The 12,490-nt window shown below is 66.6% G+C and overlaps 2 protein-coding genes across 2 annotated transcripts in view; one reads left to right on the top strand and one right to left on the bottom strand.

Annotated features, from left to right (window-relative positions):
- Positions 1-3,756: 3,756 nt before the first annotated feature.
- Positions 3,757-6,148, top strand: LOC125357871 (chymotrypsinogen B2-like). Its single transcript, XM_048354730.1, has 8 exons — positions 3,757-3,808; positions 4,353-4,456; positions 4,557-4,636; positions 4,733-4,811; positions 4,921-5,101; positions 5,214-5,474; positions 5,537-5,670; positions 5,979-6,148. Exons 1-8 carry the CDS (start codon positions 3,757-3,759, stop codon positions 6,138-6,140), a joined length of 1,053 nt encoding a protein of 350 aa, XP_048210687.1. The 3' UTR covers positions 6,141-6,148.
- Positions 6,149-6,946: 798 nt separating this feature from the next.
- The window catches only part of Bcar1 (BCAR1 scaffold protein, Cas family member), a 33,334-nt gene continuing 27,790 nt past the window's right edge, over positions 6,947-12,490 (bottom strand). The window contains 6 exon segments of the mRNA XM_048355112.1: positions 6,947-7,829; positions 9,471-9,560; positions 9,947-10,720; positions 10,722-11,045; positions 11,355-11,471; positions 11,582-11,743. Of these exon segments, the coding sequence (XP_048211069.1) occupies positions 7,317-7,829; positions 9,471-9,560; positions 9,947-10,720; positions 10,722-11,045; positions 11,355-11,471; positions 11,582-11,743 (1,980 nt within the window). The 3' untranslated portion in view covers positions 6,947-7,316.

The following is a 12,490-nucleotide window of genomic DNA, read 5'->3' as shown; positions in this document are numbered from 1 at the left end:
GCAGCTCCAGGGCTGCCGCCTTCCCAGCCCCCGACAGAGCCGGAGCCCGGGCCACAGCGCCCGTCAGCCCAAGCGTGGCCAGCAGGGCTGTGGGGAGGGAAGCCCACACCATGGCCGCCTCCGAGCTGTCTGCTGGGGTCCTCTGGCAGGGGCAGCAGCGTTGGGGAGAGGAGGCCCGGGCACCCAGGCAGCCTGGGTCGTGCGCCCACCGACCATGGCCCGATAAGCCGGGAAGGAGGCCACGGGAACACCCCGGACCTGAGGAGCGGCCTGGGACTCTGAGCTCAGAGGGCGCACAGCTGCAGGGGGGCTCCCGGGGGACTCCTCCCCCCTCCCCCCGTGGGGCACATGAGGCCTACAGGCTAAGGGGATTGGGGCTCCCTTGCCCCTTAAGCAGTGCACCCAGAAGGAAGAGTCTGGAAACTGGAGACAAGCTGTTCCCATCCTATCCACAGCCACGTGCCTGACACCAGCTCGGTCCTCATCTCAGCCAGGCCACGCCTTGGTGTGCACGGGCCTGACACACGGCGAGTGCCTGGGGCTCGCTCTTCCGCAACCCCCTGGAGCCCTTTCCCCTCCCGGGAAGAGGAGAGCCACCCCGTGGGGGCCAGGGTATTTGCCCAGGAGGCTGTCTGGGTGCTGGGTGCGGGGGCAGAGCTGAGGGGTTCTGGGCATGAGGGAGGCTGGAAGGTGAGGGCCCTGTTCTCATCCTCAGCGATCACAAGCACCTAGCTTACCCCCCCTTCTTGTTAAGTGGTAAGTTGCCCTTGCTCATAGTGACACGCGGAATAAACCTTCCAGCGAGGCTCTGGCTACTCAGGAGCCTGAGGCCTGAGGACTGTGGCCCGAAGCCAGTCTGGGCACCAAGGTCCCCCGGACTCTAGCTGCAAAAACTGCACCTCGAAAGCAAGCTGGAGGGGGAGATGTGACTGGGGGGGTTGAGCTCCAGCAGGGGCGGCGCTCAGGCCCGGAGTTCAAGCTCCAGCGGGAAGACGGGGTGGGGGGGGGAGGGGGGGAAGGGACGCAGTACAAACGACGGTCCTCGGCGCCTGCCTCCCCTGTGGGCGCTCCCCACCTGCTCTGCCTGGGTCCCTCGGCGGACCCCAGGCCTCTGCTCCCCACCCCGCCCTGCCCATCGCAGCGGCCCCCTCCCGCCTCCCCGCGTCCCTCCCGCCCCCTCCCCTAGGCCCGCGAGGGCGGGGCCGCGCGCTCCCAGCGCACCACGCGGCTCGCACTGTGGTAAAGGAAGGATTGGAAAATCCGTAGGGAAAAGCAGTTCTCGGGGCTTTTCCCGGGTGCCGGGTGCCGGGTGCCGGGTGCGGGCCTGGCCTGGCGCCGCCCCGGGCCCTCAGCGCCTTCGCGGGAAGAGCGGCAGCCGGCGCGCGGCCCCGCGGCCGTCGTCCATGTGTACACAGCCTGGGCAGCGAGGGCGCTGGGCCCGCGGCGCGGCGGCCAAGGCCAAGGCCAAGGCCGAAGGGCGCGGGTGGGGCCCTCAGCGCCACCTGCCGGTTCCCACGGCCACTCGGGGAGGAAGCGAGATGGGGCGGGGCCGCCGCGTGGGGGCGGGGCCGCCGCGTGGGGCGGAGCCCTGGGTGGGGCTTGGGGGAGGGGCCGCCGCGTGGGGGCGGGGCACTAGGGTGGGGCTTTGGGGCGGGGCCGCCGCATGGGGCGTGGCCCGAGAAACGGGGCCACAGTTTGGGGCGGGGGATGAGGGGCGTGGCCGCCGTGGGGGCGGGGACTGCGGTGAGGGGCGGGGCCGCCGCTTCTGCCCCGCCCCTCCTGTCCCAGACCCCGCAGCGCCTTCCCCAGGCTGCTTCTCATTCCTCCGCCCGACTCTCCCCGCTCCCCAGCCCCGGCCCGGGGACTTGGCTTCTGCAGGGCCCGGGGGTCTTCCAGGGGCCTGGGACGCCAGCGCTGGCAGCTGCCTCGTCCTCTTCCAGGGAGGCCCCGGCTGTTCAAAAGTTGCCTTTTCCTTCTCATTCTTCTCTCCCTCTCCCTTTCTTCTGTCCTTCCTTCTTTGCATCTTTCTCCCTCCCTCCCCCATCTTCCTTTCTTTTCTTCTCTCTCTCCTCTGCCCCCCCTTGCAGGCACCCAGAGTCTGTCACCCTCATTTGACCTTTTCCCTCATGGCTAGCACCCTACCATTGGAGCCAATGCTTCACTTCTGGCTTTTTTGCCCAATAACTGGAAGTTAGAGTCTCGCAGACATTCCTGCCTGGAGTGGCCTCGAGCCTTGGTCCTCACATCTCAGTCTTCTCAGTATACAGTGCTGTTAACTGTCCCCTTAAGAGCAGACCTCCTGGCCTCAGTGTCACTAATAGATAAAATCAGTATAACAATAGCTGGTGGTGATGCACATTGATCTCAAAGGCAAACTACTTCTCCCACTCCTCCTCCAGTGCCAGCTTGCTGAATGGGGCCTGTGTTCCCTGGTCTGTTCCAGGAGGGGCCTGGTGAGCTGCTTGACGGGATGAGCTCCGGCTTTCTGTGAGCGTGGCTTCATTCAGGCCACAGTGTGCTTGGAGCCCTGCTTTCCCGCCTGATGCATGTGGCCGACTCTCTGTCATTAGCTTATCTTTTTTTTTTTTGCCAGTCCTGGGGCTTGAACTCAGGGCCTGAGCACTGTCCCTGGCTTCTATTTACTCAAGGCTAGCACTCTACCACTTGAGCCACAGCTCCACTTCTGGCCTTTTCTGTATATGTGGTGCTGAGGAATCGAACCCAGGGCTTCATGTATACGAGGCGAGCACTCTACCACTAGGCCATACTTCCAGCCCCATTAGCTCATCTTCTAAAATGAGCGAAGGCCACGAACAGGCAACTAATTCTAGAAAGACAAATACAGCCAGGCTGGGTTGGCTCACTCCCGTAATCCTAGCGTCCTAGGAGGCTGAGATCTGAGGATGGTGGAACTTGTCAAAGTCCATGGGACTTTAATCTCCAATTAACTACTAAAAAGCCAAAAGTGGCACTTTGGCTCAAGTGGTAAGGCACTAGCCATGAGCATAAACAAACACAAAACCCCGAGTTCAAATCCCAGGACTAGAACAAAAAAGGAAAAGAGAAATGAACAGATCAGAGACAGTGAGTGGCTCGAGGCCGCCCAGCTGTCTGACGCTGAAACCCCTGAGCTAGAATCAGTGCATCAGACACCATGCGGGGAAATTAAAGGCCGCCAGGGGAGATCAACCCCTGCACCTCTGGGGGCGCCTGTCCTGCATCTGACGCCACCCCCAAATTTCTCCCAGTTCCACAATGGCCAGGAAACAACCCACCCACCCAACCAAAGCACGAACCAGGCTCCCTGTGGGCCTGAACCTCTTGATCCTGATGACACCCCGCATTTGTGGGGTGATACAGCAGCTTTGAGGTGCTATAACGAGGCCCTCCTGGCTGGTCCCCCCCCGGATGCCATATGCCCATAGCAGAAGAGAAGCTGCTTAGTACTCGAGCCCCCGGCCCTTCCAGCTGCTCTGCCCACAGCCCACACGGCTGGAACACACCGGGTGTTCAACCTGCCCCAGGGCAGCGGGCCCGCAGCTCCCCGCGATGGGTGGAGAGCTGCTGCTGGGCCCCGTCGTGGCCCTGAGCCCCTGGCCTCGGGCTCAGCCGCGGACGGCAGCTGCTGCCCTCCCAGGCTCCCGCGCTGCCCACTGGACACGCGCCCGCAGCAGGGCTGCTCCACCCCAGCGCTCAGATAACGGCCTGCTGCCGGGGTATATAGCAGGCAGGCGGGCGCACGCGGGCGGCGTCAGCATGGCGTGCCTCTGGCTCCTGGGCTGCTGGGCTCTCCTGGGCACTGCCCTCGGCGGGCAGGAAGGTGGGTTCCCCTCGCCGCATTCTGCGCCCCGTTCCGCTGGGCACCGTGCGGTGAGCCCCAGAGAGTCCCTGTCCTCTCCTGCCCTCCCAGGCCTCATGGCTGCATGGGGGCGTTGGGAGGATGACAGGGGTCCCAGCACCCCCATGGCCCCCCAATCCCCTCCAAGCCTGGCAGTCGGGACCCCCACTCCCCATGCCTGCCCAGGTAGTCTGCGTCCTCCAGAGGAGGAGACAGATGCGGCTGTGTGGGGGCCAGGACACTGGTGGCTCGGCCCCCTAAACCCTGCCCTTCGGAAACTTGGTTTGTGTTTGCTGGTCCTGGGCCTTGAACTCGGGGCCTGGGTACTGTCCCTGAGCTTTTCTGCTCCAGGCTAGTGCTCCACCACACGAGCAACTGCTCCACTTCTGGGTTTTTGGTGGCTAACTGGAGATGATGAGTCTCCAGGGCCGTCTGCTTAGGCTGCCTGTGAACCACCGTCCTCGGAGCTCGGCTTCCAGGGTGGCCAGGATCCTGACGCTGCGCCCTCCCCCAGGCTGCGGGATTCCCGCCATCCCTCCTGTGGTCAGCGGCCTGTCCAGGGTGGTTGGGGGGGAGGAGGCTGTCCCCGGCTCCTGGCCCTGGATGGTGTACATTCAGGTGAGGGGGATTCTGGGCGTGGGGGGGCGCAGTGTGGGTGGTGGGTAGCAGGGCGCGCTGTCCTGGTGGGAGGGGCTGCCCCCTTCTCCTGCTTCTCCAGTACAAAGATGGCATCCACTTCTGCGGGGGCGCCCTGATCAGCGAGGACTGGGTGGTCACCGCCGCCCACTGCATGGTCACGTGAGTCCCGGGCAGCCGGGGGCTCGGTAGGGCGGAGGGGGCGGAGGGGGCAGCGGGCGCGCTCTCCACCGCACCCCTCCTCGGCCCGATTTCTAGGACGGATGACAAGGTGGTGGCGGGAGAGTATGACCTGGACTCCGATGAGGAGGACGTGCAGGTGCTGGACATTGAACAGGTAGCCTGGCCTGCCGGATGGGACCCCAGGGCAAGAGGGGGTCCCCGGAAGGTCAGAGCCCGGGCTCCTCCGTCAGCCTCACTCACTTGGGCCCCGGGCGCCGCCGCAGGTGTTCACGGCCCCGGACGCCAGCATCTCCCCGGTCCACAACGACATCGCGCTGCTGAAGCTGGCCAGCCCGGCCCGCTTCTCCGACACCGTGTCTGCCGTGCGCCTGGCCGGGCACTGCGACCACTTCCCGCCCGGGACGCCGTGCGTCCTCACGGGCTGGGGACAGACGCTCCTGCCCGGTGCGTGCCCGCCCGCGGGGCGGGGGTGGGCGGGGCGGAGGGTGGGCGGGGCGGAGGGTAGGCGGACCGAACTGAGGACCACGCCCCCCGCTGCCCTTCTGGACCCGGAGAGCTCGTACACGCTGCGCGCCAGGCAGTGCTGCCCCCGGCCGCGAGGCGGGGCCATGCGCGCTGACCACGCCCCCGCCGCCTTCTAGCCCCCGAGAGCTCGTACACGATGCGCCAGGCAGTGCTGCCCCCAGCCGCGGGGCGGAGTGGGCGGGGCCTCCTGGTGGGCGGGGCCGGGCGCGCCGACCACGCCCCCGCCGCCTTCTAGTCCCCGAGAGCTGGTACACGCTGCGCCAGGCAGTGCTGCCCCCGGCCGCGGGGCGGGGTGGGCGTGGCCTCCGGGTGGGCGTGGCCATGCGCGCTGACCACGCCCCCGCCGCCTTCTAGTCCCCGAGAGCTGGTACACGCTGCGCCAGGCAGTGCTGCCCCTCGTGTCCACGGCGCGGTGTCAGGAGTACTGGGGCGACGAGGTCACGGACGACATGGTCTGCGCCGGAGGAGAGGGGTCCTCGCCGTGCATGGTGCGGCCCTGGGCTCGGCTGCCCCAGCGGGGGTGGGGGGCCGGGGCCCCTGCGGGAGGGATCACATGACCCGGCGGGGCTGAGGGAAGCAGGCCGCCTGCCCGGCGCTCCCACGCGCGCGCTCAGCCGCCCTGAGCTCTGTCACGGACGCTCCCCGGGGTGGCCAGGCTCCCAGAAACTTCCACCCACAGCAGCTGCTGCAGTCTTCCCAACCCACCCAGAAGGCAGGCAGAGGCGTCCTGGGGGCATGCGCAGAGGCCGGGCTGCCCGGGCTGCACACCAAAGGCTCCTTTTCCCCCTCCCTGCAGGGTGACTCTGGGGGCCCCCTGGTGTGCCAGAAGGGGGGCGTCTGGACCCAGGTGGGCATCGTGTCCTGGGGCAGTCGAGAGTGCGAAACCGACAAGCCGGCTGTGTTCACCCGCGTCGCTGCATTCGAGTGCTGGATTAAGGAGACCATGGGGGCCAACTGAGCCCCTAGACCCGCCCTGGGCTCGCCCCTGCCCTGCTCCCCTCCACGCCCCAATAAACCCAGGAAACCCCAGCAGGGTTGTGTTGTCTGGCTTTTCTGGAGGGCCTCTTCCATTCCTGAGGTTGGACGTGCGCTGGGCTGGGCTAGACAAGCAGTGTCTCTTCCCGTCAGGCAGGTGGAATGGGGGTGGAGCTAGGTGCCCGGATGTGGGGGGCCAGGAAGGCCTGGGGCAGCAGTTGGCAGAGGCCCCGCCATGGGGGAGCCGGGGGGGGGGGGAGTCGCTGCGCCCACACCTGTGGACCTGGGGTTCTTCCCCACGCCGCCCGCCCGCAGCTCCAGGGCTGCCGCCTTCCCAGCCCCCGACAGAGCCGGAGCCCGGGCCACAGCGCCCGTCAGCCCAAGCCTGGCCAGCAGGGCTGTGGGGAGGGAAGCCCACACCATGGCCGCCTCCGAGCTGTCTGCTGGGGTCCTCTGGCAGGGGCAGCAGCCACAGGCCAGGCCAAGCCTTGGTGTGCACCGGGACTGACACACGGCGAGTGCCTGGGGGTACAGCCCTGCCCCCTCGCCGGAGCCCCGTCGAGCACTCGCCCGGGCAGAGGAGGCTGGGGCGGGGCCCGGACTCGGAGTTCGAGTCTGCACGGGGGGAGGGCGAGCCCAAGAGCCAGCAGTGCTGCGTTCTCGCGGTGGGGCCCGCTGGCCTCCCGGGCGCAGGCTCTGCCCGGCCCTCCCCACCCACCCAGCGGCAGGGCACGGGGCCTCACCGCCCCGCCCCGCCCGGCCTCCCCTCTCCCTCGTCACGCAGGAAGCTGCTTTGCCTCAACTTTTATTAAATGTAGACTATTAATCAAATGATTGGAAAATCAATTAGGAAAAATAGTGTCTGAGGCTTTTCCCCGGGCGCGGGTGCGGGGCGCCGCGGCGCTGCCCGGCCTGTCCTGGAGCCCCGCGGCCGGTGCGGGCCCTCGGCGCCCTCGCGGGGCGAGCAGCGGCCGGCGCCCGCTCCGGTGCCCGGGGGAGGCGCTGCCCAGCCCGCCGTCACTACGCACCCGGCCCGCACGGGGGGGCGCTGGGCCCCGGCGCGGCGGGCGGCCTGTCCCGAGCCGGCGGGCGCTGGCTGGACGGCCACCGTGGGGCCCGGGGCTCGGGCATCCGGCGCTCCCCGCGGTCCGCTCGGCTCTCAAGCGGCGGCCAGCTGGCCCAGCACGCGGCGGAACTGCTGGGTGCTGTGGCCCAGCTCCTTGACCCTGTCCACCATGTCCTGCGCCGCGGAGGGGGAGGGGTACTGCAGGGCCGCGGCCTTGGTGGTGGCCACGATGGCGCGCAGCAGGTCGCAGAGCAGGTTGCTGTGGTGCGTCACCTGGCTGCGCACGTCGGCCGCCTTGGCCTGCCGGGACAGCGTGTCCCCGATGAACACCAGCTTGTGCGCGCTGAGGATGACGAACTTGCTGTGCGCCACGAAGATCTTGGGCGGCTGGTTGGTGGCCACGGCGGTGAAGAAGGCCTCCACGGCGTCCGTCAGTGTGCTCAGGTTGGCCTCGCACTGCTCCAGGTAGAAGAGCAGCAGCTGCCGGTCCGAGGGGCCCAGGCCGCCCGTCCGGCCCGGGGCCAGGGGCTGGGCGGGCGTCCAGCTGGCCAGGTCGTGGTCTATGGGTCGAGACACCTCCTGCTCCAGCCGCTCAAACTGCTTCAGCTGGGGAAGCCAGGACAGAAGCAAGGTCAGGCGCTCAGCCCCGGCCACCCCGCACGCGGCTCCCCGAGGGAAAGACACAGTACCAGGACCCAGGACGGAAGGAGGGGAGAGGACATGTCTACTCCTTAAAGCCACAGGCAGGGGCTGGGAATGGGGCCTGGTGGCAAGGGTGCTTGCCTCGTACACCTGAAGCCCTGGGTTTGATTCCTCAGCACCACATATATAGAAAAAGCCAGAAGCGGCGCTGTGGCTCAAGTGGTAGAGTGCCAGCCTTGAGCAAAAAGAAGCCAGGGACAGTGCTCAGGCCCTGAGTTCAAGGCCCAGGACTGGTAAAAAATAAGTAAGCCACAGGCAGTCCAACTGTCTCTACACTGTACCTTCATCTCCATTCCTCCTGCCATTCCCTGCCTCTCCACAGCGCCCCCGTGAGGCACCCACCCACACCGCCAGCCCACTGGGAGCCGAGAGGCAGCAGAAAGGACCCCTCTTTGTGGCCAGGGCTGGGGAGGGGACAGGCTCTTCCCTCTGTCTTCCACTCCGGCCGCAGGTTAGATATGATGAGAGAATCTTCATGGGCATTATATCTGTCTTTTATTACCCTGTATTTTAAATGTTCAAATTCCCTCATAATAAGAACTTAAAACACTCTGTTTTTCAGAAACACCCCTTTCCTATCTTGGGAAATGACTCAAAAAAACGAAGCAAACTCTTTGCCTGCAGATAAAGAGAGCACCTATATCTAGAATAAGGAAAACTGGGCACAGTGTAAACATTCAATGACAGATTTTTTTTTTTTTTGGGCCAGTCCTGGGCCTTGGACTCAGGGCCTGAGCACTGTCCCTGGCTTCTTTTTGCTCAAGGCTAGCACTCTGCCACTTGAGCCACAGCGCCACTTCTGGCTTTTTCTATATATGTGGTGCTGAGGAATCAAACCCAGGCCTTCATGTATACGAGGCAAGCACTCTTGCCACTAGGCCATGTTCCCAGCCCCTCAACGACAGATATTATGTGATCTTTAGAAGGAATTTATGAAGACCGTTTAGTGCTGGGGTGAATGCCGGAGACGAAGGCAGAGTGGCTCTCCCCACTCGCAGCTAGGCACGGGCGGCCTCGGGGTGGCGTGGGCTGGTGGAGGGCAGGGCGTATTCACAGGTCTACACCCACGCTGATAAAAGCCTAATCGGACCTGTTCACTGCAGACCTGGAAATCGTGTCCAGGGCCTCAGGCATGCTAGTCAAGCACCCTGACAGTTCTCCGATAATAAACGTTGAGGTAAACAAAACCAAGCCAGGTGTGCAGCTGCACACTAACAGTGCCTCAGTGGACCGAGGCGGGAAGGTGACTTGAGCCCAGGAGTTCCAGACAAACCCAGGTAGTATACTGAGATATACTCAAATGGTAGAGCACCTGCTTAGCGAGTGGGAGGCCCTGAGTTCAAACCCAGTACCAGAAAAAAAAAAAATCCAACAACAAAAAAAGACGGAGATGATCATGGAGTTGAGAAGTGACTGGCCGGGGTGGACAGCAAGGGCAGGAGTCACCCAGGCAGGCGGGAACTGTGGCCTCCCTATTCCAGGCCACCATTCCGGGAGAAGCCTGGTCTCTGGCCCAGGGTCCCCCCAGCCCGGCGGGGGCCTCACCTGCTGCAGCTCCAGCTGGCCTTTCCCCTGCCGCATAATGTTGCCCTTTTCCAGCAGCTCCTTTTGGGTCTTCTCGAATTCCTCCTTCCCCTGGAAGGGAGAACAAGGTCTGGTCGGTGGGAGGCAGAGCCCAGGCCGTCCGCCAGGTGGCGCTGCACGCACACGCATGCTCACGCTCACGCTCACGCCCGAGCAGGTCTGGGCCAGTGGCACTAGGCCCACCAAGGGGGAGTTCCCAAAGGAAGCTGCTCCTGCAAAAAGGGGCTAGGCACAGGCAGGGCACCCGCGGTGTGTGTGCGTGCATGTGTGTGTGTGCGTGTGTGGAGCATCCACTCCACCCCACATGACATCCTCCTTTGACCAACATGGGTCCCATCCCTCCCTCCAGAAGAGCCCCGTGGAGGGGGGGGGGGCGGAGGGGGGGACAGGCATAGGCCCCCACTAGGGCCTGTGTCCTGGCCAGAGTGGGCACCCACCTGCAGGTGGACGTAGTCATAGTCCTCCATCCAGCCCCCCTCACTGTTCTCATACTGTCCATCCGGAGAGTCCTGGGAGGTGAACTTGGGGGGTGAGGGCAGGGGTCGGGACTGGATGCTGCTGGCCTTGTCAATGGGGTTGGGGTGTAGGGAGCCGCCCCCCTCTGACCCTGGGGCAGAGGCTTTGGTCCGTCTGAAGAGCAGGGAGGCGTTGCCGTGCAAGAAGGAGGCCAGCTGCTTGGCATCCTCGGGCACAGCCCGCGAGCAGGCCACCAGGCCGTCTAGGTCGTCCAGGGTAAAGCCGGGGCCTCCCCGGCCGCTGTCAAGGACCTGACCGTGGGCCACCAGCGTCTGGTACACGTCTTCCATCTTCTGAAGCTGCCGGGTGAGCTTGGCGTGCAGGGTGCGGTCGGAAGTGTGGGCGGCGTTGCTCACGGCACTGCGGGAGAACTCCAGCAGCTCGTGCACAGCCCCCTGGACGGCGGCCACGGCGGCCCGCAGGTCCTGCACCGGCGGCTCCGCGGGCTCGGGGGCGCTACGCCAGCTCCCAGACCCGCTGGCACTGCCCACCAGGTCCAAAAGGTGGGCGATGGTGGCGCTCACGCTCTGCTGCAGTCGTGCCAGGGACTCCACGGCGACTTCCAGCTCCAGGGGCTCCCGGCCGGGCGCGGCCACCTCCAACGAGGACGCCGACTGGCTGCTGCGCGTGCTGCCCGTGCTGGAGGCCGACAGGCGCTTGGCGTCGGCGGGGGCCTCGCGCTCGGCCGGGGGGGGGCACGGCATACACGCCGTCGTCCGCCAGGCCGCCGTCGGCCACCTCGGCGGCGAGCCCCCGCTCGCGGGGCACGTCATACAAGGTGCCGGGGCCCGGTCGCCGCAGGCCCGGGGGCACGTCGTAGAGGTCGGGGGCCGGGGGGGGCACGTCGTACACGTCCTCGGTGGGCGGGGGGTCCTGAGGAGGCGCGGCGAGGATCAGGGGGTGGCGGGCTGGGTCGAAGGGCTTGGCCTTGGCGAAGGCAGGGGGCACGTCGTAGGTCTCGTCGCGCTGCAGCGGGCCGTCGGGCACGTCCTTGCTCACAGACGGAGGAACGTCGTACACCTGGTGGGGGGGGGGGGGGCCACACGGGTCAAAGCTGCCGCCCATTTCTCACCCTAGGAGCCAGAGGCAGGGGGACCCGTCCACACGGGTGGGCGGCACCCATCGTGCCGGCTCCGCCCCTGCGCCCGCGCGCCGCCCTGGGGGGGCCCCATGGCGCGCATGCGCTGCACTAGCTGCAGCCACCCCCCGCGCGCCGCCCTGGGGGGGCCCCATGGCGCGCATGCGCTTCACTAGCTGCAACCACCCCCGCGCGCCGAGCTCCGCCCCTGCGCCCCAGCCTGGGCGGCCCCGCGCGTGCGCACTGCTCACCGCGTGGTGGTTGGCAGCTGGCAGGCCCTTCTCCACGCTGGGCGGCACGTCATACACGTCCAGCATTGCGTCTCGGCCGACGGGACCCTTGACAGCCATGGGCGGTGTGTCATAGACCTGGGGGACGGAGCGAGGTTTCGTGGGGGAGGGCACCCCAGGGCACCCGCTCGGCTCCCGCGGGGCGCGGCCCTGCCGTCCTTGCCCTCCCGCCTGCGCCCCACACCCACCTCCTGGCTGTACTGGCTGGGAAGCAGCCCGCGAACGGGGGGCACGTCGTAGATGTCCTGGGGCCCCGGGGCCAGCAGGTGGCGGGGGATGTCGTACTCATCCTGCTCCGGCTGCGAGGCCTCGTACACGTAGCTCTGGCCGACCCGGGTGGGCACCACCACCTGGAGGCAGAGCGCAGCCCTCACCAGCCGTCCCGAAGCCAGCCCTCCCGTGCTCCGCCCGCGGCCCCGCGGCCCCCGGGGACGCCTCCTGGTGGCGGGGGGGGGGGGGGGGGAGATGCGCGTGGCTCGGCCAGGTTCTCAATCCCTGCGCATCCTCTGCCCTTCTGTGGTGACATGCCCCGCCATACCCTAGACCTTTAGGTTTTGCTTCCAGCTAACTGGTTTCAGGCTAAGAAATCAGAAGCCTCTAAGCCGAATGACCCAGAGGGTTCTACGCTTCGCATCGAGACGGGGGAAGGCGGCAGAATGGCAGTGCACAGGCAGGGCGAGGCCAGGGCTCCAGTCCTGCCGGCGGGCAAGGGGCCATCCTGCGGGGCCTGGCCTCCCTCCCTGTGAGCACCCCGGCCGCCCCCTCACCGAGGCCATTCACCGGGACAGTGCGGCCGGAGGTGGCCTGGCAGGGCAAGGGGGCCTGGGGTCTGCCCTGGGATGCCCACGCAGCCAGGACCATGCCGCCGTCAGGCCCGTGCCAGGCTGGAAGGGGAGGGCTTGCGGGCAGTCTTTCCTGAAGGATCCCCCAGCCGGGAAGAGCGGCCTCCCCACAAGGCTCACAGAAAGGCCTTTTGTTCCCTAATCAAAGGGGACGTCTGGGACAGGGCTGACTGGGGCCCTGCCCACACACACCCTCCTCCGGGGCGCACTGGCTCCAGCGCGCATGTGCTAGCCACCCCTCCCTCACCCCCAGTG

Source organism: Perognathus longimembris, chromosome 10 (assembly GCF_023159225.1).
Source record: "Perognathus longimembris pacificus isolate PPM17 chromosome 10, ASM2315922v1, whole genome shotgun sequence".
Classification (NCBI taxonomy): Eukaryota; Metazoa; Chordata; class Mammalia; order Rodentia; family Heteromyidae; genus Perognathus; species Perognathus longimembris.
Note: the sequence above shows the minus strand (reverse complement) of the source record. Positions and strands in the feature narration are given on the sequence as shown.

Bases quoted from the DNA above. Each gene is read 5' to 3' on its own strand.
- LOC125357871 (XM_048354730.1), top strand. From the start codon at position 3,757: ATGGCGTGCCTCTGGCTCCTGGGCTGCTGGGCTCTCCTGGGCACTGCC. The intron at 4,637-4,732 runs GTGAGTCCCGGG...CCCGATTTCTAG, and splicing joins GCCGCCCACTGCATGGTCAC to GACGGATGACAAGGTGGTGG. The intron at 4,812-4,920 runs GTAGCCTGGCCT...GCGCCGCCGCAG, and splicing joins AGGTGCTGGACATTGAACAG to GTGTTCACGGCCCCGGACGC.